General features: G+C 45.9%; 2 protein-coding genes across 2 annotated transcripts in view; both read right to left on the reverse strand.

Annotated features, from left to right (window-relative positions):
- The window catches only part of LMNB2 (lamin B2), a 101,947-nt gene that overhangs the window by 54,145 nt on the left and 21,573 nt on the right, over window positions 1-26,229 (reverse strand). Inside the window, exon 2 of the mRNA XM_069740857.1 lies at window positions 8,700-8,836. Within this exon, the coding sequence (XP_069596958.1) occupies window positions 8,700-8,836 (137 nt within the window). The remainder of the gene's footprint in view (window positions 1-8,699; window positions 8,837-26,229) is intronic.
- LOC138650975 (lamina-associated polypeptide 2, isoforms alpha/zeta-like) lies at window positions 19,219-21,613 on the reverse strand. The gene is made up of 2 exons (XM_069740869.1): window positions 20,651-21,613; window positions 19,219-20,573 (listed from the first exon to the last, which is right to left on the reverse strand). Exon 2 carries the CDS (start codon window positions 20,532-20,534, stop codon window positions 19,440-19,442), a length of 1,095 nt encoding a protein of 364 aa, XP_069596970.1. The 5' UTR covers window positions 20,535-20,573; window positions 20,651-21,613; the 3' UTR covers window positions 19,219-19,439.

Consider the following 26,229-nt stretch of genomic DNA (forward strand, 5'->3'; position numbering starts at 1 on the left):
AGACAGGTCATGTGACTGACAGCTGCCGTATTTCCTATATGGTGCAATTGTTGTAGTTTGTCTGCTTATTAATCAGATTTTTATTTTTGAAGGATAATACCAGACTTGTGTGTGTTTTAGGGCGAGTTTCGTTTGTCAAGTTGTGTGTGTTGAGTTGCGTGTGGCGACATCCATGTAGCGACTTTTGTGAGATGAGTTGTGTAGCAACATGCGTGTAGCAACTTTTTGTGTGTCGAGTTACATGTGACAGGTTAGTGTGGCAAGTTGTGTGCAGCAAGTTTTGCGCGTTGCGAGTATTATGTGTGGTGCCTTTTGTGTATGTGCAAGTTTTGTGTGAGGCAACTTTTGCATGTGTTGCAACTTTTGTGCATGTGACAATTTTTCCGCGTGTGCAAGTTTTGCGTGTGGCGAGTTTTTCATGAGGAGAATTTTGCACTTGTGGCGAGTTTTGCAAGAGCCTAGTTTTTGCATGTGGCGAGTTCTGCGCGTGGCGAGTTTTGAGTGGCGACTTTTGTGTTTTGACTTTTATGTGGCGAGGTTGGTGTATTTGTGGTGAAATGTATGCTGAGGGTAATATGTGTTCAAGCACGTGGTAGTGTGTGGCGCATTTTGTGTGTGTGTTCATATCCCAGTGTGGTGAGTATCCCATGTCGGGGTCCTACCTTAGCAACTGTACGGTATATACTCTTTGGCGCCATCGCTCTCACTCTTTAAGTCCCCCTTGTTCACATCTGGCAGCTGTCAATTTGCCTCCTACACTTTTCCTTTCATTTTTTCCCATTATGTAGATAGGGGCAAAATTGTTTGGTGAATTGGAACGCGCGGGGTTAAAATTTCGCCTCACAATATAGCCTATGACGCTCTCGGGGTCCAGACGTGTGACTGTGCAAAATTTTGTGGCTGTAGCTGCGACGGTGCAGATGCCAATCCCGGACATACACACATACACACATTCAGCTTTATATAGTAGATTTTATCTTTTTACTATTGATGCTGCATAGGCAGCATCAATATTAAAAAGTTGGTCCGGGATGGGGCGACACACTGGCACTGACCACTCTGCTGCCCGCACACACACACACACTGACCGCTCTGCTGCCCGCACACACACACACACCGCTCTGCTGCCCGCACACACACACACACACTGACCGCTCTGCTGCCCGCACACACACACACACCGCTCTGCTGCCCGCACACACACACACACACACCGCTCTGCTGCCCGCACACACACACCGCTCTGCTGCCCGCACACACACACACAGCTCTGCTGCCCGCACACACACACACACACACACACACAGCTCTGCTGCCCGCACACACACACACAGCTCTGCTGCCCGCACACACACACACAGCTCTGCTGCCCGCACACACACAGCTCTGCTGCCCGCACACACACACAGCTCTGCTGCCCGCACACACACACAGCTCTGCTGCCCGCACACACACACAGCTCTGCTGCCCGCACACACACACACACAGCTCTGCTGCCCGCACACACACAGCTCTGCTGCCCACACACACACACAGCTCTGCTGCCCACACACACACACAGCTCTGCTGCCCACACACACACACAGCTCTGCTGCCCGCACACACACACACAGCTCTGCTGCCCGCACACACACAGCTCTGCTGCCCGCACACACACACACACACAGCTCTGCTGCCCGCACACACACACACACCGCTCTGCTGCCCGCACACACACACACACACCGCTCTGCTGCCCACACACACACACACACCGCTCTGCTGCCCGCACACACACAGCTCTGCTGCCCGCACACACACACACCGCTCTGCTGCCCGCACACACACATACAGCACCGCACAGACACACATTCATACAGCTCCGCGCACACACACACACAAGCTCCCCTGCCCGTGCACACACACACATACAGCTCTGCTGCCCGCACACACATACCGCACAGACACACACATACATACAGGGGCACACACACCAGCACTGGCAATGTTTGCTCCTAGGACCCAGATAGAGTGAGTGGGGGTGTATTATACCCCACCCCCCACCACTCACTCTCTGGATCCGTCTGCTGGGAGCAAAGATCAAACATTCGGCTGCTATGTTTGCACGGCTCCTCCAGCCTCAGGCACTAGTACAGTCAGAAATGAGGCTGTCGGAATATAAGGGAAGGGGTGAGGACCGTGAGGCGAGTCACAGACAGAGCCGTGCATTGCAGCAGGCAGCGCGCGGGCAGGAGCTAGGAGGGAGATCATTACAGAGACAGTACACTACTTACTGTGTATGTACTGCTCTACTGCGAGTTCTCCAGGCCAGCAATGCGAGTCCAGGACAGGACCCAGGGTCGGGACACAGGGCGCCGCTGCTCCACCTCAGCAGTCACATTCTGCCGGGCACCAGTGAGGCTGTGAGCAGGGGGTTACTGTGTCTCAGCAGGGGAAGTAGGGAGAGTCGGCACCAGCACCACGTGTTCTGGCTGCCACTCTGCCGCCCCCTGTCTACTCTTCAGGAAGGGACGCACAGGACTAGTATTAAAAAAAAAAAAAAAAAAAAAAAAAAAAAGGAAAAACCTTGCTGAGGTGCCGCCCCCTCGCCTGTCCCCGCCCTAGGCACGTGCCATCAAGTGCCTAGTGGCAAATACAGCCCTGGTTACGACCGAAACGTTTGTGTTACTATATGTATAATAAACCCCGATTTTGCATCACAACATGTCCGGAGTGTGCCAGTCACTGATTATCTATATAAAAACTATTTGGCTCGCGTAAAATTTTCGCACATTGGTTGTCGGGGGCACAGGCAACTTCAGGGAAATCAAGCTGGTCAAATGTAAATGTATTTAATGAGATAAACATAGAGGTATTTAATGACATAAACATAGAGGTATTTATATATGTAGATTGGTAACAATAAATTGGTTAGATAAGCAGAGGCTAAAACAAATGTCTTGAGGTTGTGGTCCCACTTGCAGTTTTTTTCTGCAGGTTTCTAAAAATGAATGAAACTGTATTTATTGATCAAATCGTGAATGTGTGGCTTGTTTGTGTCATTTTTTGCTGAAGGGACAAGTTTACCTTTCAAATGGTGTATTTGTGTGTGTGGGGCAAAGTAATCACGGAAAAAGCAGTGCATGTTTACAAATGTGTTTGCATATGGGACTCACCTGCAGTGAAGTGTGCAATCCTCAAATTTGCCTGAAATAGGCTGGGCAAGCTGGAAAGACCCGAAGGCAAATGCCACCTGCAGTTAATTTGACCTTTGAAATGGTATATCATTTGTGTGTCGGTGGAGTACAAACGGAGCAAGTGTGCAATTGAATAGGCAGTGCATGTTTACAACTGTGTTTGCATAAGTTACTCACCTGCAGTGAAGTGTGCAATCCTCCAATGTGCCTGAAATCAGCTGTGCAAGGGAGGTCAGCAAGCTGGAAAGCCCCCAAGGCAAATGTTAGGATTTGTTAGTGATGTCTGTAAACAGCTTTGTGGTAGTGTGCTTTGGGGTAGTGTGGTGCCAGCTGCAGGTCATTTTTCCTTACTGCAGGTTTACAAAAATAAATGTTTAAAGTGTATTTTGTGATCACATCGTGGATGTGTGGTTTGTTTGGCTATTTTCTTGGCTGAAGGGGGCAAGTTTACCTTTCAAATGGTGTATCATTTGTGTGTGGGTGCAGTATGAACTGAGATACAAAGTAATCACAGAAAAGAGTGTTTAGAAATATAGAAGGATTTTTACAGATTTTTTTTTTTTTAATTGTTTTATGAATATAAAAGACAGGGCAACAAAACCTCTAAATAGGTAGGACACAGTCCAAGAATTAAACATCCAGTTAAGTGTAAAGGATAGTAATAAATCTCATATAGTTGACTCCAGGGCTAGACAACAAATATGAAATACCCCCACCTCACTTATCAGGAGAGCACATGAACGTTTGAATATAGGCCACATTTCTTAAAGGCCAAAATAAAGTGCAAGAAAAATGTATGCTGTCCTGAACATAAATAGGAGGGTATGTCTATCCTAGACAAGAAAGTCTGTCTATTCAGGGTGCTACCTCAGCATAACCAATAAACAATAGTAATCACAGTGGTAGCATACCCAACACCTAAAGAGAAAAGGAATGCCCAAATAACAGAAAGCACCTAGACTAACAGTAGCAGGAATAACAGTCAGAGGCCAAATGGAGACCAGATGAGTGATCTAGCACTCATCTTCAGCAAACGTGGAATAGATTTATTTGTAGCACTTGAAACGTTTCAGTCCAAAGGGACTTTCATCAGTCACGTGCTAATGATAGCCAGTAGGGCTGTGTTCATGGGAAAAGAAACAGTACCCAATCAATGTACAAAGACGCCGCCACTCTATAAGGCACAAAGGATAGGAGTAATATAACATAGGCAGAGTGCTAATATGGTGGGGCGATGACCACCTATAAAGTAAAACACCTGCAGTCTGAGGATGATGGTAAAAGGAGAAAAAGAGGCACGACCTCCAGACACGGAATCCACTGCAAGTCCAGAAGAAGCGAACGCGAGTCGGGGCAGAGGGACGCCGGGGCACTCACCCAGGACGCACAGCAAGGTATCTTGTTCACATTACCCACTACATGTGTATCATATAGGACTTGGTCGCCATTGTCTTGAACTTGAATGCTAATCGGTTAACCCCATCCTTGAGGGTTTTTTTCTATTTGTATGCACTATTGCATGACGTTTTCATAGTTCTTTACCATGGGGACTTTAGTATTGGGGCTTAGGCTATTTTGTGTAGAGGGTTATTTTGATTGTCAGTGCTGGTGCTCATCTGGGTTTTGAGTTTGCCTATGGCAGAACAGTCCCTTTTTTGTGGATTTTTTGCACCTTTCTTGACATGTAGTTAAATGTATTTTTACATTTTTTTTATATGACTAATAAAATTGTTATTTTATATCAAGTACCCTAGTGGAGATCATTTTATGTTTTTGGTCACACTGTTTGTGAAGGATATATTGTAAGTTGGTACTTCACCCTCTGTTTGGGAGGGATTTGTTTAGCATTTTTTGAGCAACCATTTGTGAATATATCTATTGACGATGTGCCATAGAAACCAGGAGCACTTCAACAGACTGATCACACAGGATGAAAGCTGGGTCCATCAGTATGATCCCGAGACTGAAGTCTAGTCGATGCAATGAAAGCATCATGACTCACCGCCACTAAAGGAGGCACGTGTCTATCCCTCGGCAGGCAAGGTCATGCTCACAGTATTTTGTGACCAACACTGAGTACTATTGATGGATTTCACAGCAAAGGGTACCATGATCACTGGGGCATATGTTTCACTGCTGAGGAAATTGCGGGAGGCCATCAAAACCAAGAGATGTGATATGTTCGCCAAAGGTGTCCGCCTTCTGCAAGACAATGCACCAGTTCACAGGTGCCAAGTCCTGCTGGAGATTGACATGTTTATCTCCAAAAAGCTTGTCAGCAGAGAGAAGCATGAAGTGCTCTAAAATTTTCTTGTAGATGGCTGCGCTGACTTTGGTCTTGATAAAACACACTGTACCTACACCAGAAGATAAAATGGCTCCCCAAACCATCACTGATTGTGGAAGTTCACACTAGAGAACTCACCTGACCTTAACCCCATAGATTGGGGTATTGACAAGAGGAAGATGAGACACCAGACACAACAATGCAGACAAGCTGAAGGCAGCCATCAAAGCAACCTGGGCTTCCACAACACCTCAGCAGTGCCACAGGCTGATCGCCTCCATGCCACGCCACATTGATGCAGTAATTGATGCAAAAGGAGCCACAACCAAGTATTGAGTGCATTTACTGAACATGCATTTCAAGATTGTAAAATCATTTTTCAAGCTGGTGTTATAAAGTATTCTAATTTACTGAGATAATGTCTTTTGGGTTTTCATCGGCTGTAAGCCATAATCATCAACATTAAAGCGAATCTGTCACCTCATTTTGGCCCTATAAACTGCGGCCACCGCCATTAGGGGCTTATCTACAGCATTACAGAATGCTGTAGATAAGCCACGATGTAACCTGAAAGATAAGAAAAAAGTTAGAGTATACTAACCCGGGGCAGTCCGGTCCAATGGGTGTCGCGGTCTGGCGCCTCCCATCTTCATGCGATGATGTCCTCTTCCTTGCTTCTGTCGCACCTCCTGCGAAGGCGTACTGATTTGCCCTGTTGACGGCAGAGCAAAGTACTGCAGTGCGCAGGCATCGGGAAAGGTCAGAGAGTCCCAGCGCCTGCGCACTGCAGTACTTTGCTCTGCCCTCAACAGGGCAAGTCAGTACACCTGCACAGGAGCCGCAACAGAAGCAAGGAGGAAGACGACATCGTATGAAGATGGGAGGTGCCGAACGCGGACCTGCAAAAGCCCATCGGACCCGAACCGGGACTGCCCTTGGGTGAGCATAATCAAACTTGAATGCTGTAGATAAGCTCCTGATGGCTGAAGCCGCAGTTTATAGTGACAAAATGAGGTGACAGATTCTTTTTAACAGAAAAACACTTGAAATAGATCAGTGTTTGTAATGACTTTTTAATATAGGAGTTTCACGTTTTGTATTGAAGAACCAAAATAAATTAACCTTTTGATGATTTTCTGATTTTGTGAGATGCACTTGTAGTTGTACCTTATTTTCTAACTATTCTAAAATAAAAAGGCTCATCACCATTAACTAAGATGACTATTGGGGAAACTAGATCCATCCACATTAATATTGTACTAACTGCAATAGCTACAGGGAAACCGTACAACAGTGCAGCTTCTGTAAGTTTTCCAAAGTTAACAGAGCTAATGTGACCATACTTTCCAGTTGCTGTCTTGACAGTTGGGATAGAAGCTCTTTTTTAAGGGACAGAAAGTTGCCTTTATGGAAAACATTTGCTGGATTACACAACTAAACAGGTGCATAAATTCCAGACCTTCTTTAAAAAACTCAGGAAACTATAGAATCTTTCTTTGAATCAACATAAGTACCGTATTTTTCGGACTACAAGACGCACTTTTTCCCCCCCAAAAAAGGGGGGAAAATTGGGGGTGCGTCTAATAGTCGCAATGCAGGCTTACCATGGCAGCAGAGGTGCGGGGATGAGGAGGCGCAGTAAGCGGGGTCCCTTTCTCTGGTGAGGTGATGCAGCAGCCGGGTGAATCCTGTTGTTATCGGTGGGGGCGGCCATCCTGAAGCCGCGTGTGCGCAGATGAAGCGCTCTGCTTCCCGGGGCTTCAGGAAAATGGCTGCCGCGATCTCCATCTGCGCACGCGCGGCCATTTCCTGAAGCCCCGGGAAGCAGAGCGCTTCATCTGCGCACGCGCGGCTTCAGGAAGATGGCCGCCCCCACCGATAACTACAGGATTCACCTGGCTCTGCTGCTTACCGGGCTGCTGCATCACCTCACCGGGGAAAGGGACCCCGCAGCCCAGCACCTCCGCCGGTAATCACTGCTGCAACCCTCCCATGGACACCAGGCCATGGCATCGCCCACCTAAGCAGGAAGGGACCCTGCTCAGGTGCACGCCACACCGCATCACCCCACCTCTGCCGACACCATGCCTCCTGTGACCCTGCCCTGCCACCGCCATCCCTCAGGTAAGATACTGTACATTCGGACAATAAGACGGACCCCCATCTTAGAAAAAAAATCTTTTTTTCTGCAATTTTCACCCCAAATTTGGGGTGCGTCTTATAGTCCGAAAAATACGGTACTAAAGGCAAATCAGTGAGTCCCCAGATTCACAGTACAAATCTGCATACATAATAAAACAGATCATTTGGTCCTGATGAGGCTAGTTCACTTGGTTTGACAGGTCCTCTCAGAATGGTTATGCAATCATTATTAAAAATGTTAATCTCAATCTCCACTCACCAACCCTGATTGACAGCTCATCAGTGTCCCTCCTCTCCCCTGAGATCTCACACTGCTCAGTACAAGCTGCAACTGTCAGGCTGGGTTGGTGGAGACTGAATACATTTTGCACCCTTTGTGCCATTTTCACTGCATAGCTGGACTCAAAATGCTAATCAGGATTCTACAACTATTCTGAAAACACGTTCTAAATTACACACTAGTCCCATCACACCTAAAGTTTATTTAATAACGTATAAAATTTGCATTGTAAATTCTGGTGACAGATCCATTTTAAAGTGAATAGACCAGTTTTATGCATTAAAAAGGGGGGGGGAAGCTCACCTACTGGGTGTCACTAAACTTATGAATTTCCCCCAGTGCACGCATTGTGCACTGCGGGGTGTCACCTGGACCAGACGGTATGTCAGGCAGCCAGTGGGCATAGCGGACTAGAGGACATGGTCTCGCTCCATACCAGTGTATGAAGCAAGGCTGCGCCCACTAGACGGGCTCTGGCTGGGAGTATGTATAACGCATACATAACCTCTGATTCCGGCGAATTCCCGCAGTGCGCAGTGTGTGCGAGGGAGAAATTCATAAGCCTGCTTTCACACAGAGTGACTGCAGACTTATCGATTTGGACCAGACAACCCCTTAAAAGTTGGTCTTACAGTAGGATGTACCATCCATCCCTTACAGCGGGAAACATACTGAAGCAACAGTATATCAAATGAGAAAGACATCCATTTTCAACCCTCAAAATAGCCATATTACAATGCAATGTCACTAATGACATTAGCTTTAATAAAGTGTAAGCTGATACAAAGCGGGCAGACAACATACGCATACTTACGCTTTTGTTACTTCATCAAAGTCTGACCGATACTTTCCCAACTCAATCTGTAGCCTTGCTTTGTCCTTTGCGGTTTCATCTAACACTTTACGAGCATCAGCAAGTTCAGATTCATACAGCAGTTTGATTCCACTAACCTGCAAGACAGGAAAACCGCCATTCAGAATTAGTATTGAGTCATACATTGCACATATTAAAATTCTATTAAGCATTATTTGCAGGAGTGAAGAATGTAGAAATACTGCAAGACTTATGTAACACAGACATAGGTCACTTCCACACAATTTGCATAGGATTCTGTATTAGCATTTGTAAGCCAAAACTAGAAGAAAATGGGCAACTGACAAGTTTCTCTTTCAGCCAATACTCAGAGCCATTTCGAGTTTAGAAACACTAAGGCTATGTGCACACGTAGGAAATGTGGTGCAGAATGCAGTTTCTGTGCAGTTTCTATGCAGTTTTGGCGCAATTTCTGTGCAGTACAATGTAAATCAATGTGGGGAAAAAAGCTGTGCAGATGGTGCAGAAAAATCTGCGCAGAAACGCTGCAGAACTGCACAAAAGAAGCGACGTGCACTTTGAAATCTGCAGCGTTTCTGGATTTCTGCACAGCTTTTTTTTTTCACATTGATTTACATTGTACTGTAAATCACAGTGCAGTTTCTGCAGCAGAAAAATCTGCTGCAGTTCTGCACTAATCTGCATCGTGTGCACATACCCTAGGCTATGTGCACACATAGGAAATGTGGTGCAGAATTTTCTGCACTAAATCTGCATCTCCTGGCAGAATCCGCAGGTGCGTGTTTTATGCGTTTTTTGTGCAGATTTTACCACTGTGGATTTCTGTAATGGAGGGGCGCAGAAACGCTGCAGAACTGCACAAAAGTGACATGCACTTCTTTGAAATCTGCAGCGTTTCTGCGCAGATTTTTCTGCACCATGTGCACAGCTTTTTTTTTTTTCACATTGATTTACATTGTACTGTAATCACAGTGCAGTTCTGCAGCGTTTCTGCAGCAGAAAAATCTGCTGCAGTTCTGCATTAAATCTGCATCGTGTGCACATACCCTAAGGGTATGTGCACACGATGCAGATTTAGTGCAGAATTGGTGCAGAACTGCAGCAGATTTTTCTGCTGCAGAAACGCTGCAGAACTGCACTGTGATTTACAGTACAATGTAAATCAATGTGAAAAAAAAAGCTGTGCACATGGTGCAGAAAAATCTGCGCAGAAACGCTGCAGATTTCAAAGAAGTGCACGTCGCTTCTTTTGTGCAGTTCTGCAGCGTTTCTGCAGCAGATTTTTCTTCACCATGTGCACAGCTTTTTTCTTTTCACATTGATTTACATTGTACTGCACAGAAACTGCACAGAAACTGCACAGAAACTGCAGATGCAGATTTAGTGCAGAAAATTCTGCACCACATTTCCTACGTGTGCACATAGCTAAGAAACTTTTAGGCTATGTGCACACGCTGCGGAATGGTGTGTGGATTTTTCAGCACTGTTTTTGGTAAATCCGCAGGTAAACCGCACTGCGAATTTACAGCAGAATTACCGCAGCTTTTTGTGGGGATTCCACCTGTGGATTCCTATTGAGGAGCAGGTGTAAACCACTGCGGAATCTGCACAAAGAATTGACATGCTGCGGAATATAAACCGCTGAGTTCCCGCACGTTTTTTTTCCTGCAGCATGTGCACTGCGGATTTTGTTTTCCATATGTTTACATGGTACTGTGCACCTCATGAAAAACTGCTGCGAATCCGCATCGTCAAAACCACAGCGTGTGCACATAGCCTTATAATATCTCTAAGATGTGAAACTAGCTAAACTTATGTTCGACATGAGGTTGTCTCCTGATAAATCAACAAAATACTCGGATAGTATTCCAGCTACAGTAACATACACTGTCACGATTTGGCTATGCTTGGCGGTTCGAGTGGTAGCCGCAAACATGGGCTTTTGCTCATTTACAGTCATGTACAACCTAGATTCTCATCTATTTCTCAAATTTCTATTGAAAATATATGCCAAAAGATGAAAGAGCATAACTTTTAAAGGGAAGCTGTCACCACGAAAATGCCGTCTATTCTGCTGGCACCATGTTACAGAGCAGGGGGAGTTGAGCAGATTGCTATGTAGTTTTGAAAGAAAAGATTCAGTATCATACAGGTGCTTCTCACCAAATGAGAATATCAAACAATTAATTTCATCTATGAAAGCTGACCACGGGATGGCGCTCATCACAAATTGGCAATGACAACCATGGGGGTCTCCTGCAGACCCCTGGTTGTCATGCCAACCCATTGGTTCCCCACGATCATGTGACAGGGGCGTTGATGGGTGGAGTTAGTGACGCACTTCCGGCGCGATGTTAACAACCGCAGCTGGATCGCGATTCCATCGCGCCTGTTAGGTGAACATGACCTGATCAAACCAGCTGTCATGTGCCAGAAAAGATACGTCATGTCATGAAGGAGTTAAAATAAAATTACTTTCCGAAACCTAAGAAAGTAATCGCAAATTTCTATGATCAAAACAGGAATATTGTCATGCCCTCTGGGTTTAATATATAATTAGGCCTCCTGTGGACATGGCTGGGGGGGTAGTCTAATATTAAAGGTCTGACTTGTATCAGACTAAGGGCCCCTTTCCACTTGCGAGGAAAACGGACAAGTGCAATCCGATAAAAAAAAAAAATCGGATTGCACTCGGACCAATGTTAATCAATAGGTGACATTCCATTTGCGATTTTTTTCTCAGCCGAAATCAGACTGAGAAAAATCTGTGTCGGCTGAGGGAAAAAAAAAAAAAAAAAAAAAAAAAAAAAAAAATCGCAGCATGCTGCGCATTGCTGCGATTCTCGGACGAGACTCGCCAATGCAAGTCAATGGGTGCGAGAGAAAAAACGCACAGCACTCGCACCATGCGAGTGCTGTCCGATTTTTACGCACCCGTGTCCTTAGAAAAGCCGGCAATTCAGCGCAGAGTACAGTAAAATCACACTGACAGGTTAGATTAGAGTAGATATATACACATAGAATATATATATATATATATCTCCCTATAGGAGATAGCAAGGTGGCATTAACCCTTCATTACCCCATATCCCACCGCTACACGGGAATGGGAAGAGAGTGGCCAAGTGCCAGAATAGGCGCATCTTCCAGATGTGCCTGTTCTGGGGTGGCTGGGGGCAGATGTTTTTAGCCAGGTGGGGGGGGGGGGGTCAATAACCATGGACCCTCTCCAGGCTATTAATATCTGCCCTCAGTCACTGGCTTTACTACTCTAGTGGAGAAAATTGTGCGGGAGCCCACGCCAATTTTTTCCGCCATTTAACCCCTTATTTTACTAGCTAGAACGGCCAAATTTTGCATATACACACTACTAACATTAGTATTGTGGAATATGCAAAAAAAATGGTGATATGAGATGGTTTACTGTATGAATTGAATTACCGGCTTTTCAAAGGAGACCCGTGCGTAAAAATCGGACAGCAATACGGATGTCATACGGATGTTGCGATAAAAAAAATTAAAAAAAAAAAAAAATCGCATCACACTCGCAGACGTTACATCAGTTCTTTCGGTCCGTAAATCGGACCGTTTTTTCTCACACAAGTGGAAATGAGCCCTAAAGCTTATAGTTCCTAAACATTGTATTAACCCCTTCATGACCCAGCCTATTTTGACCTTAATGACCTGGCCGTTTTTTGCAATTCTGACCAGTGTCCCTTTTATGAGGTAATAACTCAGGAACGCTTCAACGGATCCTAGCGGTTCTGAGATTGTTTTTTCGTGACATATTGGGCTTCATGTTAGTGGTAAATTTAGGTCAATAAATTATGCGTTTATTTGTGATAAAAACGGAAATTTGGCAAAAATTTTGCAATTTTCACAATTTGAATTTTTATTCTGTTAAACCAGAGTTATGTGACACAAAATAGTTAATAAATAACATTTTCCACATGTATACTTTACATCAGCAAAATTTTGGAAACAACATTTTTTTTTGCTAGGAAGTTATAAGGGTTAAAATTTGACCAGCGATTTCTCATTTTTACAACGAAATTTACAAAACCATTTTTTTTAGGGACCACCTCACATTTGAAGTCAGTTTACGGGGTCTATACGGCTGAAAATACCCAAAAGTGACACCATTCTAAAAACTGCACCCCTCAAGGTGCACGAAACCACATTCAAGAAGTTTATTAACCCTTCAGGTGCTTCACAGCAGCAGAAGCAACATGGAAGGAAAAAATGAACATTTAACTTTTTAGTCACAAAAATTATCTTTTAGCAACAATTTTTTTGATTTCACAATGGTAAAAGGAGAAACTGAACCACGAAAGTTGTTGTCCAATTTGTCCCGAGTACGCTGATACCTCATATGTAGGGGTAAACCACTGTTTGGGCGCACGGCAGGGCTTGGAAGGGAAGGAGCGCCATTTGACTTTTTGAATGAAAAATTGGCTGCACTCTTTAGCGGACACCATGTCACGTTTGGAGAGCCCCCGTGTGCCTAAAAATTGGAGCTCCCCCACAAGTGACCCCATTTTGGAAACTAGACCCCCCAAGGAACTTATCTAGATGTATATTGAGCACTTTAAACCCCCAGGTGCTTCACAGAAGTTTATAACGCAGAGCCATGAAAATAAAAAATAACTTTTCTTTCCTCAAAAATGATTTTTTAGCCTGGTATTTCATATTTTGCCAAGGGTAATAGGAGAAAATGGATGCCAAATGTTGTTGTCCAGTTTGTCCTGAGTACGCTGATACCGTATATGTGGGGGTAAACCACTGTTTGGGCGCACGGCAGGGCTCAGAAGGGAAGGCACGCCATTTGGCTTTTTAAATGGAAAATTAGCTCCAATCATTATCGGACACCATGTCACGTTTGGAGAGCCCTTGTGTGCCTAAACATTGGAGATCCCCCACAAATGACCCCATTTTGGAAACTAGACCCCCAAAGGAACTAATCTAGATGTGTGGTGAGGACTTTGAACCCCCAAGTGCTTCACAGAAGTTTATAACACAGAGCCGTGAAAATAATAAATACGTTTTCTTTCCTCAAAAATAATTATTTAGTCCAGAATTTTTTATTTTCCCAAGGGTTACAGGAGAAATTTGACCCCAATATTTGTTGTCCAGTTTCTCCTGAGTACGCTGATACCCCATGTGTGGGGGTAAACCACTGTTTGGGCACACGTCAGGGGTCAGAAGGGAAGTAGTGACTTTTGAAATGCAGACTTTGATGGAATGGCCTGCGGGTGTCACGTTGCGTTTGCAGAGCCCCTGGTGTGCCTAAACAGTAGAAACCCCCCACAAGTGACCCCATTTTAGACACTAGACCCCCCAAGGAACTTATCTAGATATGTGGTGAGCACTTTGAACCCCCAAGTGCTTAACAGACGTTTACAACGCAGAGCCGTGAAAATAAAAAAATTTTCTTTCCTCAAAAATGATGTTTTAGCAAGCATTTTTTTATTTTCACAAGGGTAACAGGAGAAATTGGACCCCAGTAATTGTTGCGCAGTTTGTCCTGAGTATGCTGGTACCCCATATGTGGGGGTAAACCACTGTTTGGGTGCACGTCGGCGCTCGGAAGTGAGGGAGCACCATTTGACTTTTTGAATACAAGATTGGCTGGAATCAATGGTGCCATGTTGCGTTTGGAGACCCCCTGATGTGCCTAAACAGTGGAAACCCCTCAATTCTACCTCCAACACACCCCTAACCCTTATCCCAACTGTAGCCATAACCCTTATCACAACCCTAACCGCAACACACCCCTAACCACAACCCTAACCCCAACACACCCCTAACCACAACCCTAATTCCAACCCTAACCCTAAGGCTATGTGCCCACATTGCGGATTCGTGTGAGATTTTTCAGCATCATTTTTGAAAAATCTGCGGGTAAAAGGCACTGCGTTTTACCTGTGGATTTACCATGGATTTCCAGTGTTTTTTTGTGCGGATTTCACCTGCGGATTCCTATTGAGGAACAGGTGTAAAACGCCGCGGAATTCGCACAAAGAATTGACATGCTGCGGAAAATACAACGCAGCTTTTCCGCGTGGTATTTTCCGCACCATGGGCACAGCGGATTTGGTTTTCCATAGGTTTACATGGTACTGTAAACCTGATGGAACACTGCTGCGAATCCGCAGCCAAATCCGCACCGTGTGCACATGGCCTAATTCTAAAGGTATGTGCACACGCTGCGGATCCGCAGCAGGTTCCCATGAGTTTACAGTTCAATGTAAACCTATGGAGAAAAAAAAAAAAAAAATCGCTGTACACGTGCTGCAGAAAAACTGCACGGAAACGCAGCGGTTTACATTCCGCAGCATGTCACTTTCTGCGGATTCCACAGCGGTTTTACAACTGCTCCAATGGAAAATCGCAGTTGTAAAACTGCAGTGAAATGCGCAGAAAAACGCGCAGAAAAACCGCGGTAAATCTGCCATAAATCCGCAGCGGTTTAGCACTGCGGATTTATCAAATCCGCAGCGGAAAAATCCGCAGAGGACCAGAATACGTGTGCACATACCGAAACCCTAACCCTAACCCTAGTTCTTACCCCAACCTTAGTGGAAGGTCATTCATTCAGTCATTCAGTATTTTTTTTTATTTTGATCACTGTGATAGGTTTTATCTCAGTGATCAAAATGCACTTGAAACGAATCTGCCGGGCGGCAGATTCGGCGGGCGCACAGCGCATGCGCCCGCCATTTTGGAAGATGGCGGCGCCCAGGAAAGAAGACGGACGGACCACGGGAGGCTCGGTAAGTATGATGGGGTGGAGGGGGGTAAATCGGAGCACGGAAGGGGGGTGCATTGGAGCATCGGGGGGTGGATCGAACTGCAGGGGGGGGGGTGGATCGGAGTGCAGGGGGGGGGGGGTTGGAGCACGGGGGTGGGATTGGAGCACGGGGGTGAGCGGACAGGAGGACGGAGGGGAGCGGAGCAGTGTAAAGGACAGATCGGAGGGCTGGGGGGGGCGATCGGTGGGGTGAGGGCACATCAGTGTTTCCAGCCATGGCCAATGATATTGCAGCATCGGCCATGGCTGGATTGTAATATTTCACCAGTTTTTTTAGGTGAAATATTACAAATCGCTCTGATTGGCTAAACTACCACTCCCCCTGTTCCTGCAGATCGGGTGAAATGGGAGTTAACCCTTTCACCGGATCTGCAGGGACGCGATCATTCTGTGACACAGCATATGCGTCACAGGTCGGATTGGCACCGACTTTCATGACGCATACGCTGTGTCACAGGTCGGGAAGGGGTTAAGGTAGGTGTTCAATAGCAAATATTTATTACAGCAACACAGTAGCATGTGATATTGTTATTGTGAACAGTTAAGCAAGTTGAAGATGAAGTCTCTAAAAAGGCATAAAATGGGAATTTGGTGAAAAGCATTAAGCTACTTACTGGTAGCGGCATTTCTCGGAGGCCCATGACAGCACGACGAGAGAGGGGATCCGCCCATTAGGAACAGGAAACCTACAGATACAAAAGGGCGGTACCTCTCCCTTGCCTCAGTTGTATTTCAGAGTCTTGAGAGGACTACCGCGGTTAGTGGTACACAAAAATATACACTATATACAGATTATATACAAAAATAGCAGACATCTATTGGGACTGGTATCATATTGTGAAATATATACATTTATATGGAGTGCAACCCCCACGTGAATAGGGAGGGAACTAAGGGTGCTGTCATGGGCCTCCGAGAAATGCCGCTACCAGTAAGTAGCTTAATGCTTTACTCGGACTCCCATGACAGCACGACGAGAGAATTACAGAGATGTAAGCTTCCTTAGGGAGGGACTATGGCCTGTAGCACCCTTAACCCGAATGTGAGATCAGAGGAAGCCCCCAAATCCAACCTATAGTGCTTAAAGAAGGTGGACGGGGATGACCATGTGGCCGCCTTACATATCTGGTCGATTGATACTCCAGACTTTTCCGCCCAGGATGTAGCCATGGCCCTGGTGGAATGCGCCCTCAGATTCTGCGGAGCCGGACCCCCACCTGCAGTGTAAGCCAAAGAGATAGCCTCCCTAATCCACTTTGCTAGTGTGTACTTTGATACCCTAAGTCCCTTTCTAGGGTTTTGGAAAGATAAAAACAACGCATTATCTTTCTTCCAAGTGTCAGTAATAGAGATGTATTCTAGCAGGCATCTCCTAACATCTAATGTATGGAGTAGTTCTTCTTTAGGGTTGGAGGGATTGGGAAGGAAGGATGGTAAAACTATCTCCTGTGTCCTGTGAAACCGTGATGACACTTTCGGTAAATAGGCTGGGTCCGGTCTGAGGATTACTCTGTCTGGTAGAAACTCTGTATAAGGGGATACCCTGGAGAGCGCTTGTATGTCTCCAACTCTACGAGCAGATGTAATTGCCACAAGAAAGGCTGTCTTAAGAGATAGGGCCTTAATTGAAGCTGAATGTAATGGTTCAAACGGCTCTCTAGTCAATGCTGACAGGACTAGGTTGAGATCCCAAGGCATAGATCTATCTTTATGTATGGGTCTAGATCTAATAGAAGCTTTAATGAACCTTGAGATCCAATAATTATTGGCGATGTTACATGAAAATAGAGCCCCTAGGGCCGAGACCTGTACTCTTAGAGTACTAGTGGATAGATCTAGCTCTAGGCCTTTTTGCAGAAATTCTAAGATTTGTTTAATAGGTAATCCCTCTTCTAAATTAAAATCAGAAGAGGCCAGAAATTTCCGCCAGGTCCTAGCGTAGATTGTTGTGGTTATTTGCTTTCTACTTTTCATAAGGGTCTCAATTAGACTCGGGGAGAACCCTTTGCTTTTTAGTAACGCCCTTTCAAAATCCATGCCGTTAAATGGAGATTCTTTACTTGAGGATGGCTGATCGGCCCCTGGTAGAGCAGATCTGGAATGTCCGGAAGTACCCAGGGGTCCTCCACTGACATGATCCTGAGCCAAGTGAACCAGGCCCTTCTGGGCCAGAATTGGGCAATCAATATAACTCTGGCTCGATCTTCTCTTATCTTCCTGACTACTAAGGGTATCAGGCCTAGTGGAGGAAATGCATATGCCAGTTGAAAATCCTATCTGATCAGAAAAGCGTCTACCGACAGAGGATTTTCTCTGGGATTTAGGGAACAAAATTTTGTTGTCTTCCGGTTGTCCCTGGTAGCAAATAAGTCTACTTCTGGATGTCCCCATTTGTGGACGATCTGATCGAACACGTAATTGTTTATGGACCATTCCCCTTGTCTCAAGGTGTTGCGGCTTAGAAAGTCCGCTTTGATGTTTTCTTTTCCTCTTATGTGTAGAGCAGTTAGGGATAAGAAGTGATTTTCTGCTGTCTGGAACAGACGATCCGCCACTCTCATCAGTGACTCGGAATGAGTTCCACCCTGATGATTTATGTATGCGACCGCCACCTGGTTGTCCGATAGGATCTTGACATGATGACCCTGTAGATATATGAGGAATTTTTTCACTGAAAGCTCTACTGCCATTAACTCTTTCTGGTTGGAGGAGGCTGATGTTAGGGGAGGGGACCATAGACCCTGAACCATCATGTCATCCATGTGTGCTCCCCAACCCGTAGGGCTAGCGTCTGTAGTTACCACACGTGTTACCTGTGACACCCAGGGAACTCCCGCCGATAAGTTTTTACTGTCTAGCCACCACCTAAGAGAAGTGAGTGCTTTTGGACCTAAGGTAATCTGATCCTGCAGGGACCCCTGTAAGATTCTATCATTAACCAGCACCTCGGATTGTAATGGTCTGGTGTGGAACTGGGCCCAACGGACAGCGGGAATGCAAGAGGTTAAAGAACCCAATAGTGACATAGCCTGTCTAAGGGTCATGGATGGCTTATCAATTGCCCTAGACACCTGTTGTTGGATATGCAACAACTTGTCGGGTGGAAGACAACACTGTTGGGATTCTGAGTTTAACAATAGTCCCAAAAATCTTTGTATTTTCTGGGGCTGTAAACGAGATTTTTCGTAATTTACGATCCACCCCAGATGCTCAAGTTCGGATGTGGCTGTCTCTAGCTGAGAACGGCAATTGTCTTCAGAGCTCCCTACTATAAGAAAGTCATCCAAGTAGGGAATAATTAGGATGTCAGACTCTCGTAAGTGTGCCATGACTTCGGCCACTAACTTTGTAAACACCCTAGGAGCTGCTGATAAGCCGAAGGGAAGAGCTCTGAACTGGAAATGGCAAATCTGGCCCCCCATTGACACAGCTACCCTCAGGAATCTCTGGAAGTGTTCATGTATTGGAACATGATAGTATGCATCTTTTAGATCTACCACTACCATGAAACAGTGATTAAACAACATTTTTATTGCTGAATTGATTGTTTCCATTTTAAATGATTCATTGACCAGGAACTCATTAAGACATCTGAGATTAATGATCGTTCTAAAAGATCCGTCTGGTTTCTTAATCAGAAAAAGAGGAGAATAAAATCCCCTTCCTCTTTCTGATTCTGGAATTTCAATCAGCACGTTCTTGGAACATAAGTTGATAACCTCTGCTTCCAGGGCTGCTTGCTCAAGGGGGGAGGAACGTAAAGGGGTTAATTTAAATTTTTCACGAGGCCAGTGATTGAAGTCCAGTTTTAGACCTTCAGTAATGATGCCTCTGACCCATTTACTGTTTGTAATGTCAAGCCAAGCTGAAGAGAATGCTGACAGTCTACCCCCCACAGGGATCGCTAGTCATTGGTCCGGTTTTTTCTGATCCTTTGAGGAACGGCGAAACATATAGCCCGTACCTCTACCGCGTCTGTCTTCCCATCTGAAACTTTCTCTAGTGGGAGAGGACCCGCGTTTTTTCCCGCGACCAAATCTCCTTCGATTGAAGGGCCGGCGGTAAGATGAATATAGACTGGGGAATTTCTTTTTGTCATCCCCTGCTTTTTCCAACAACTCGTCCAGAGTTGGACCGAAGAGATATTGTCCTTCGCACGGAATGGCGCAGAGCTTGGTTCTAGACTGAATGTCACCTGACCAGCATTTCAGCCACAAGGCCCTGCGAGCCGCGTTGGATAGTCCTGCCGCTCTGGCCGCCATTCTGACAGAGTCCACCGATGCGTCCGATAGGAAGGCTGCAGCATTCTGGATGGTCGGTAGAGCCTTCAGAATAGTATCCCTGGATGCACCGTCCTTAAGCTGAGACTCTAACTGATCTAGCCAGACCATTAAAGATCTGGCCGTACATGTTGCCGCTACGGCTGGTCTGAGAGATCCAGCCGCCATCTCCCAGGTACCTTTAAGGAATATATCTGCCTTTCTGTCCAGAGGATCCTTGAGGTTTCCCATATCCTCAAAGGGTAATGAGGCCTTTTTTGACGCCTTTGCAACAGCCGCGTCCAGTTTAGGAGCTTTATCCCATGTATCCACAACCGGATCGTCAAAGGGATACCTGCGTTTTAACGCTGGTGGTAAGGCCCCCTTTTTTTCTGGTTTCTTCCATTCTCTAAGGATTAAGTCCTGAATCTTTTCGTTTACCGGGAAAGATTTATGTTTTTTACGATCAAGTCCGCTAAACATCATCTCCTGTTTCGAGGGCTGTGATTTAGGTTCCTCTATACCCATGGTGCCTCTGACTGATTTGACGACTTTGTCGATTCTATCCAAGGGTAGACAGAATCGTCCTGACTCCTCATCTGATGAAGAGGAGAGAGGACTGGAGAGATAGGAATTCTCCTCTCTTTCTTCCTCTGAAGAATTAGAGTCCAAGAGAGTCCTATGCTTTGAGCCTTCCGCTTGGGATAGGGACCGTAGTGATTCCCTTACTTCCAGCCGGATCATTTCCCTCAGATTTGCCGGAGTTACGGACTCTTCTGCTACCTAGGGGAGGACAATATAGGAGATAACTAATATCTGACCTAAAGTCACTACCACCAACCCGCTCCTGTAGACCTCACCGTCTGCTGTATACAGGGGGCACATAATTTTTTTGAACAAGAGTCAGGTAGAGGGACTCCACAGAGGGCACATTCCTTATGTTTAGACTTCCCCGTACTCTTCTTCCCCTGGAATGATAAAGTATAAAGGGGCCCGCATCACAGAGTGAACTTTCACGTAGATCACTTACCCGTGCGCCAAAGTACAATACCGGAATCCGAGGGGTCTCTTTAGTCGAAGCTCTGGATCCTTGTTCGGAAGAGCTCTTACGACTGGGCTGGTCGCCTCTATCCTTCTGTTTGGGCTTCTGACGTACCTCGTCTGGCAGCTGCTGCTGCTCACCACCACTCTCCATGACGAAATGCGACCAAAAGCAGGGATCTGACATCTCCACCTGCATAAATACCCCTTGGATCCGGTCAGCAGATGGGCCAGCGCTGTCCCTATTGGCCCAGGATACAGCAGAGGGCAGGAGATCTTGCGGTCAAAAACCGGCACACAGACGCGATGGGCGCCGCCATATTGGAACGACTGCGCATGCGCAGACGTCCGGCGACCCGGAAGCGGCCGCTAACTCCGCCCCCCCACGTCACTGCACCCGGAAATGCTCCAGCACGCGCTGAGAGCTGTGCAGGACGCCGGGGAATGGAGCGCAGCGCTCCGGGAGCTCACCCACACGCCTGAGCCCGGCACCCGCAGCCCCACCATACCGCTGCACCACCAATGGGAATACTTACCTGCGCTGACGCTGATGGAGGCAGGAAATCCTCCGGACTCCGCTCCCTGCTGCGAACGCCACTGCCGTGAAGTCCAGCAAGGACCACCGTGGCGTCTCCAGGGATCTCCCCACCGGCCGAGGTAGGAGACCCCCCCGCTACCGTAATCGGCCGGCCGGCCTGGGCCTTCTGTCTGTAGGCACCCGTCCCCTCAGGAACAGGAAACCAACTGAGGCAAGGGAGAGGTACCGCCCTTTTGTATCTGTAGGTTTCCTGTTCCTAATGGGCGGATCCCCTCTCTCCTCGTGCTGTCATGGGAGTCCGAGTAAATTTTGAATATTTAGCAATTTTCCAACTTTGAATTTTCATGCCTTTAACCCTGCTGTTCTGTTCGGTCTGGGGAGACCTATTTTGAACTTTGGTATTTTTTGGGGTGTTCAAGATGCGGTTCTGAAACTTGTGGTTGATTGACGTAAATGAGGATGGGTCGGTCGGCCACGGGTTTCAGAGCCGCATCTTGAATATTTTAAAGAATATTGAAGTTCAAAGTCGGTCATTTTTGACCAACAGAACAGCAGGGTTAAATCACAGAGATATAACACAAAATACTTAAGTAACATTTCCCACATGTCTACTTTACAGCAGCACAATTTTGGAACCAAATTTATTTTTTGTTAGGGAGTTATAAGGGTTAAAAGTTGACCAGCGATTTCTCATTTGTACAACACCATTTTTTGGCGGACCACATCACATTTTAAGTCACTTTGAGGGGTCTATATGATAGAAAATACCCAAAAGTGACACCATTCTAAAAACTGCACCCCCCCCTCAATGATCAAAACCACATTTGTTTATTAACCTTTCAGGTGCTTCACAGGAATTTTTGGAATGTTAAAAAAGAAAAAAAAAATGAACATTTTACTTTTTTTTTTTCACAAAAAATGTAATTCAGATCCAATTTGTTTTATTTTACTAAGGGTAAGTGTAGAAATTGGACCCCAAAAGTTGTTGTGCAATTTGTCCTGAGTACGCCGATACCCCATATGTGGGGGTAAACCCCTGTTTCGGCACACGGGAGAGCTCGGAAGGGAAGGAGCGCCATTTGACTTTTCAACGCAGAATTGGCTGGAATTGAGATCGGACGCCATGTCACATTTGGAGAGTCCCTGATGTGCCTAAACAGTGGAAACCCCCCCAATTCTAACTCCAACCCTAACCCTAATCACACCCCTAACTCTAAGCCCAACCATAAACGTAATCCAAACCTTAATCCCATCTCTAGCCCCAACCCTAATGGGAAAATGGAAATAAATTTTTTTAATTTTATTATTTTTCCCTAAATAAGGGGGTGATAAAGGGGGTTTGATTGACTATTTATAGCGGGTTTATGTTTGGCAGCTGTCACGCTAAGAGACACATTTTATTGCAAAAAATAGGTTTTTGCATAACCACATTTTGAGAGCTATAATTTTTCCATATTTTGGTCCACAGAGTCATGTGAGGTCTTGTTTTTTGCAGGAGGAGTTGACGGTTTTATTGGTACCATTTTCAGGCACATGACATTTTTGATCGCTTTTTATTATGATTTTTGGGAGGCAGAATGAACAAAAAACAGCAATTCATGAATTTGTTTTGGGTGGGGCGTTTATACCGCTCTGCGTGTGGTAAAATTGATAAAGCAGTTTATTCTTCGGACCAGTACGATTACAGCGATACCTCATTTATGTTTTTTTATGTTTTGGAGCTTTTATACAACAAAAACTTACTAAACTTGCATCGCTTTATTCTGGGGCTATAACTTTTTTAAATTTTTTTGCTGATGACGCTGTATGGTGGCTCGTTTTTTGTGGGACAAGATGACATTTTCAAGGGTACCATGTTTATTTATATTCCACTTTTTGTTCGGTAAAGCATTGTTTTTTGCCTTGTTTTTATTTACTTTCTTTACAGTGTTCACTGAAGGGGTTAACTAGTGAGGCAATTTTATAGGTCATTACATGTGCAACGATACTAAATGCGTGTACTTTTACTGCTTTTTTTATTTACATAAAGAAATGTAATTTTTGGAAAGGTTTATTTTTTTTTGTTTATTTAGGAATTTAAAAAAATATATATTTTTACATGTTAAATTTTTTTTTATTTTTTTTTAGATTACTGTATAAAGTCAGATCGCTGATCTGACAGTGCCAGATCAGCGATCCCTTGGCTAGAGAGCACTGTCTGAAAAGAATCCTTTAGGGCAGGGGTCCCCAACTCCAGTCCTCAAGGCCCACCAACATGTCATGTTTTCAGGATTTCCTTAGTCTTGCCCAGGTAATAATTGCATCACCTGTGCAATGCAAAGGAAATCCTGAAAACATGACCTGTTGGTGGGCCTTGAGGACTGGAGTTGGGGACCTCTGCTTTAGGGCGTGTGCACTCCCGAGCACAGGCACTGTAAAGTTTCCTTCAGATGTCTATAGGATGAATGGCATCCTTTCCCCCCCCCCCCCACAGATACCACAGGTACCCATTATAATGATGCTGCTATGCACGTCTGTATTTCCCCGTCAGCACAGGTGATAAGGGCTAATACAAGTCAATTGGTCAGTGTAAATACGTATAGCACATAGATGACATCAATGTCACACATACCAGAATAAATGCATTCAAGTTAATCCGGTTTGTGTGCTAACCCCTTTCTGACCTCTGACAGGATAGTACGTCCGAGGTCAGATCCCCTGCTTTGATGTGGGCTCCAGCAGTGAGCCCATATCAAAGCCGCGACACTGTTTTGAACAGCTGACATGTGCGTGCACTAGCGGCGAGTGGAATCGCGATCCACCCACCTCCATTAACTAGTTAAATGCTGCTGTAAGACGCTGACAGCGGCATTTACCTACCGCTTCCGGCCACGCGGCCGGAAATGCGCTCATCGCCAACCTGTCACATGAACGGGGGTCAGCGATGCGTCGGCATAGTAACCAGAGGTCTCCTTGAGACCTCTATGGTTGCTGATGTCGGCTTGCTGTGAGTGCCACCCTGTGGTCGGCACTCATAGCAAGCCTGTAATTCAGCTACATAGGAGCGATCAGGCTATTGAAGCATGGCAAAAGTAAAAAAAATAAATAAAAAAGTTGAAATCACCCCCCTTTCAAAATAAAGCAATAAAAATAAAATCAAATATACACATATTTGGTATCACAGCATTCAGAATCGCCCGATCAATAAAAAAAAAAAAAAAAGAGGTTAATGGAGTTTTTCGAAGTCCATGACAGCACCACCTGAGAGGGCATCCGCTCTTCAGTAACAGGAAACCTACAGATATAAAAGGGCGGCACCTCTCCCACGCATCAGTTGGTTTACAGAGCACAAGAGGACCACCAAGGTTAAAGGGAACCGGTAACCCCCCCCAGGCGTTTGGAACTAAAGGTACCTTCACACATAACGATATCGTTAACGATATCGTTGCTTTTTGTGACGTAGCAACGATATCGTTAAGGAAATCGTTATGTGTGACAGCGACCAACGATCAGGCCCCTGCTGGGAGATCGTTGGTCGCTGAGGAAAGTCCAGAACTTTATTTTGTCGCTGGACTCCCTGCTGACATCGCTGGATCGGCGTGTGTGACACCGATCCAGCGATGTCTTCACTGGTAACCAGGGTAAACATCGGGTTACTAAGCGCAGGGCCGCGCTTAGTAACCCGATGTTTACCCTGGTTACCAGCGTAAAAGTAAAAAAAAACAAACACTACATACTTATCTACTGCTGTCTGTCCCCGGCGCTCTGCTTCTCTGCACTCCTCCTGCACTGGCTGTGAGCGTCGGTCAGCCGGAAAGCAGAGCGGTGACGTCACCGCTCTGCTTTCCGGCCGCTGTGCTCACAGTCAGTGCAGGAGGAGTGCAGAGAAGCAGAGCGCCGGGGACAGACAGTGGTAGGTAAGTATGTACTGTTTGTTTTTTTTACTTTTACGCTGGTAACCAGGGTAAACATCGGGTTACTAAGCGCGGCCCTGCGCTTAGTAACCCGATGTTTACCCTGGTTACCCAGGGACTTCGGGATCGTTGGTCGCTGGAGAGCTGTCTGTGTGACAGCTCTCCAGCGACATCGTTGTCGGTATCGCTGCAGCGTCGCTGAGTGTGAAGGTACCTTAAGAGCCATCTTGTGCAGCACTAATGCTGCATTCTGAAAAGGTGGCTTTTAGGTCTTGTTCCTGGCACTGCTGAAATAATAGTTCTTGAAATTTGTCCCTCATACCTTGAAATCGCCAGGGAAGCAGGTCTCCCCCCCCCCCCCAATACAGACGCCCCACAGCTGTCACTCAGGGCCTCTGCACACCGGGCGCCGCATCCATTTTCTTCATTAGCATCCCCTGCGCTGTAAGTTCGAGCGCAACTGCACATGCCCGAAAAAAAAAAAAAAAACACACACACACACACACACACACAACAGCACAGGCGCCGGGAACGCTAATGAAGGAAGAGGCGGCGGCGCCCGACACGCAGAAGCCATGAGAGATGGCTGTGGGGCGCCTGGATTAGGGGGGGAAAGACCTGCCCCCATGGCGATTTCAAGGTATGAGGGACAAATTTCAAAAACGATTATTTCAGCAGTGGCAGGAACAAGAACTAAAAGGGCCACCATATCATCAGAATGCAGCATTAGTGCTGCACAAGATGGCTCTTTTAGTTACAATCGGCGGGGAGGGGTGACAGGTTCCCTTTAATGACATGATTTATGTACAATACTATTACCACTAACTATTCCACCAAAATGCAGATCATAGGAGGAACAAGTGCACAGTCAGAACTAAACAAATAAGGGAGGGAATCTACAGGTGCGGTTATGGACTTCGTAAAACAGTTAACCAGAGAGTAACTAAGACTTTATTCGAACGTCCGT

Source organism: Ranitomeya imitator, chromosome 1, assembly GCF_032444005.1.
Source record: "Ranitomeya imitator isolate aRanImi1 chromosome 1, aRanImi1.pri, whole genome shotgun sequence".
Taxonomy (NCBI): domain Eukaryota; kingdom Metazoa; phylum Chordata; class Amphibia; order Anura; family Dendrobatidae; genus Ranitomeya; species Ranitomeya imitator.

Bases quoted from the DNA above. Each gene is read 5' to 3' on its own strand.
- LOC138650975 (XM_069740869.1), bottom strand. From the start codon at position 20,534: ATGATCCGGCTGGAAGTAAGGGAATCACTACGGTCCCTATCCCAAGCG.